We start from the raw sequence: 4,485 nt of genomic DNA, 5'->3' as shown, positions 1-4,485 counted from the left end.
ATCTGCTTAAGGTGTGCCGTAATCATCACGCCGCATACAACATGTGCCGATGGAGAGAGACACCACTCTTTAAGACCCCCATCGAATTGCCCAGACAACCGACCATAACTGCGTCTCAGAGAGCCTTTACGCATCCGATGCGTCCCCATATATGGAAGTATTTCTCATCGAAGGAATCCAGTGCCATCTTTCTTATCCTGCACACCTTCCTTGATACACCCATGTATCTGCGAAAGGCAATACACAACAAAAATGACCGCATCTGCTGCAGCACAGTGCAAGCTCATCTCTCCCATATAATTTCTTTTTTTTAGGGTCTCTCCCATATAATCTCTTGCTAATACACAAGGTAAGTATTAACTTTTCCGCAAAAAAGGTAAGTATTAACTGCCTGCCTGCCTTGGCTGGGCTGGTATGAGTAAAAGCTCTCGATATTCCAGATATCCCTCTGGCGCAGGTGCTCTCATGCAGCAAAGAAAAATCAACTTAAATCGCGGTGTACGCGCTGCCGTTAACACTTTCCTAATTAATTAATTCATTGTTTTTCGCCAAAGTTTGCTGCAAGCCTGCGAATATATATATCCCTCCGCCCCTAGCTGCGCTTTCCGAAGCACCGAACCGAACAAAGGCAGGCACTCGTATTTGTTTAAGGTTGGTGCCGAGCGAGGTCGACGGAGGCGGAGAAGAAGGCGGCCATGGAGGAGGCGAGAGGGAAGGAGACGACGGAGGGGGTGGCCGCCGATGTGAGCCTGAAGGATCTGTCCAGGAGGCTCGAAGACTTCGCAAAGGAGAGGGACTGGGAGAAGCACCACAGCCCAAGGAACCTTCTGCTCGCCATGGTTTGCATCCTCTTTCTTCCTCTCTTTCCCTCTCCTTCGTTTATTTCTGTATGGCGCTGATCCTCTCTTTTGTCGCGTGTTGATCTTTCTGTGTTTTGTCAACACGTAGTCCATCGGAAATCTTAGGGTTGTTCTATTAATTTTCCTTTCGTTTTGTGCAAAGTAAGTTTCGATTTCTTACTCATGGTATGGCTACTCTGTTTTTATCGAAATGGAAACTGATGCACGGCAGCGGCGTTTTAACTTTTATTTTAGGGCGTGACACTTCCGGATTATAGTTCCTCTAGAATTTGTTTTGTAGACTGCATTTGACCCCAAAGTAAATAGTAACTATGGGGATTTTTTACACCCAGGAGAATTATTTGTTTATTTTTATACATTAGATCCAATGTGATTTTTATGGCTTTCTGGATCCTTGATAGTGGAGTTCCAGAAGGTGTGTATTATAACGTGTTCGGTCTTTGACTACTGTAGAAGCATATTTAGCTGCAATTGCAAGTCTCAGGGTGCATTGTATCCGCTAGTTACTAGTCAGAATCTTTTAAAATAATGACAAGGCATCATCGATATTTGAAACAACACATGCACATGATCTAACAATGTCTTCATCAGTTTAAAGTATTGAGCTGCTTCTAGGTTGTGCTACTAAACAACTAAAGGTAGTAACGCTTCATTCTGAAGCCATCACAGGTCATTCTTGACCAATCCCTTTTTTGTGTATGTTGTGGTGCGCTCCCTTTTGACCAACCATTCAATTGGATTACTTTGCACCTGATATTTGCTAACTGTCGCAGCTAAATATTCTTGAGACCTATCCATTTTGTTCATTGCGAGTAATTCATTGTTTGTGGACGGCGAACATGTAGCTTTGGAGTGGTCACAGTTCACCTCAGGTTCTCATCTACCTCGGACATGTACCACATGATCATCAGATATTTTTTGAACTCGTGGGTCGTGGCCAAGGGTGCAGCTTTCATGCTTAGCATCTTGGATGCGACCTGGTGCAACGTTCGTTGACCCCTGGAACGAATTTCATACGTCAACCGTCAAAGCGACGCAAAATTCTGGTGTCTAACGTGTTTATACCGGTACAATTCAGACTAGCCAACACCCCTGTCCAACTTCTCACTGAATTTTCTGAAGCAGGAATGTGATTCAGTGCCAAGCTTTTCTATTCCATAAAAGCACGCCTCCTGTTCCTGTCTCAAGGCGAAGGGAATTTTGGTCTTGCAGAACTAATTCTGCACTACACTTTGCAGTTCATCTCTCAGAAATGAGATGCTTAGATCGATCCATGACTTAACAGCATCGGCAGATGTTGTTCACGTGCCGTTCTGTCACCGTGTTCGGTCTGTCCGGGACGTGCTCGAGCAAGACTAGACATTTTGCACGGCGCTGCAGGATCAGGCTTGGACCGGATCAGATTTTTTTTTTCTATTTTCATCACGTAGTGCGATACGATAGAGCTTGCTTGATCTGTTATTTTCTATACTTGTTCTTACCTGAAGATGTGTTGTTGTGCAGGTCGGCGAGGTCGGGGAGCTGTCGGAGCTGTTCATGTGGAAAGGCGAGGTGCAGAAGGGCTTGCCTGGCTGGGAGGAGAGGGAGAAGGAGCACCTCGGCGAGGAGCTCTCCGACGTGCTGCTCTACCTGATCCGTCTCTCCGACATGTGCGGCGTCGACCTCGGTGACGCGGCCCTGAAGAAGATCGTGAAGAACGCCGTCAAGTACCCGGCGCCGTCAAAGAGCGCCTGATGAGCGAACGCCTAATATGATCTGCGGAGGGATTGTCTACTTTTTTGCAGTTTGAGAACGTGAACTTCCGGCAAACTTGTGGTCGGTTGGGTCAAGTTAAATTGTGATAGTTTCAGATTGTGGCGTACGCCAGACAATATAAGTTACTACCCTGAATTTGCCATGAAATTCGCCGTACAGCCATTGTCCACGGCAGATACCGAGTGCGGTGCTGGTCTTGTTTAGGGCGTCTTTGGTTACTTGCATGGTTTTTCCCCATTTGCATACTTGTCTTAGTTTAGCCTCGCTGAGCAAACGCAGATGAAAAACCAACATCTGCACTTAGTTTGGTTGCCTGCATGTCCTCTTCCTGCATCGTAACGATGCCTCTACGCACTGCGTTTGGTTGCTTGCATTGTACTCCCTCCGGTCCTTTTTACCTTGCGCATAACACAAAGCCCGGATACCAAGGAGACGCAGCCATGCAAAAAACTGGACAATTTTACCCCCACAACAGTGTGATCTGTGTATACGGATATCCTGCTGAAAAATAATTGCGGACGCCTTGATTGGCTGTCCTCCTTTGACTCCTCGTAGCGCACGCCCCTGCATGCATGCTCTGCATGCCAATTGGTTAGTGACGGGCGCTAATTAAGGGATGGGATGGAAAGGGCAGCGGCATGGATGGAAAGACTAGCTGCGGTGGCTTAGTACGCAGACTATTAAGGGAAAAATTGGAAAATTTTATACGCAGACTATTGAGGACCGGAGGGAGTATGTGCTAACACGGTTGCACGTTGTTTGGTTAAATACGAGCATAGAGTTGTGTTCATCTTGTACCCTACTTGGTGAGCTTGCCAATACTACCACACCTTACACACGATCACACCGAGCACACCAACGCCAACTGTTATGACGATGAACTGGACGAAAATGATGGAAGTTTTTCAGCCCTAACGGTCGATCCACCTTCTTGCCAACCTCAACCTTGTTGCATGAATGCTCTCGCACATACTTGGAGTAAGCATCTTCTGCCGCCTGCCTAGTCTTAAACCCTCCTCCGTGGTTGTTGTCGTTGTACCCTGAAACTTGTTTGTTGCAAGCTTCCCATGAACTGTAAACCCCTTGAACCCTACCTTCGAACACCACATACCACTTTCCCTCGCAGTGCAAACGAGCAATAAGTTCAAGCAACAAGCATTGGAACACACAAACACCAAGCAATGAAGAACTGTAGGAGCAAGCAATGGAGCAGAAGAGCATTAGTAAGCATGCATGATCATAACAAGTTCAACCTAGCACTACTTTGGTGTCATCCTACCACCATATCCAAAAGAGGGTGTCATCCTATCACCGCAAGTTCGTGATCACCGCGAGGATCACCGTGAGGGGTTAGTATATACCACATCACCAAAGTATACACACCATAAGATTGTTTTCAAGCCCTAACTACACAAAATATACGTCGACATCGTCATCGTCGTCCTTGTCGCCATCGCCGTCGAGGATCACACACGCCGTCGCCACCAGTACAAGCAACACTAGTAGTAGTGCTTGCTCAGTCGGGTCCTCAGCCAGAGCACCCTCTGGGCTACTCCCAAGGCAATAATCCCAACACCATGGGCTTTGTTGCCAGCAGGTGGCTGAGAGCCACCATTGGAGCCTCTGGGCTGAAGCCAATCTGCTCCATGACGATGTTGTATAGCTGAGGGTGGACATCCACACTCTTGCTCTCCCTGATGGCGGTGCCCACCTCCTTCACTGCCTCAGTCATGCTGCTGAAGACGCTCGGTGAAGGAAATATGCCCTAGAGGCAATAATAAAGTTGTTATTCTATATTTCCTTATTCATGATAAAGGTTTGTTATTCATGCTAGAATTGTATTGATCGGAAACTTAAATACATGTGTGGA

The 4,485-nt window shown here is 46.8% G+C and overlaps 1 protein-coding gene across 1 annotated transcript; it reads left to right on the top strand.

The window, feature by feature from the left end:
• The first annotated feature begins 315 nt into the window (after positions 1–315).
• On the top strand, positions 316–2,795 carry LOC119365009 (dCTP pyrophosphatase 1-like). Its single transcript, XM_037630587.1, has 2 exons — positions 316–839; positions 2,364–2,795. Exons 1-2 carry the CDS (start codon positions 696–698, stop codon positions 2,592–2,594), a joined length of 375 nt encoding a protein of 124 aa, XP_037486484.1. The 5' UTR covers positions 316–695; the 3' UTR covers positions 2,595–2,795.
• Positions 2,796–4,485: the final 1,690 nt, after the last annotated feature.

The sequence above is a fragment of the Triticum dicoccoides genome, chromosome 2B (genome assembly GCF_002162155.2).
Source record: "Triticum dicoccoides isolate Atlit2015 ecotype Zavitan chromosome 2B, WEW_v2.0, whole genome shotgun sequence".
NCBI lineage: Eukaryota > Viridiplantae > Streptophyta > Magnoliopsida > Poales > Poaceae > Triticum > Triticum dicoccoides.
Note: the sequence above shows the minus strand (reverse complement) of the source record. Positions and strands in the feature narration are given on the sequence as shown.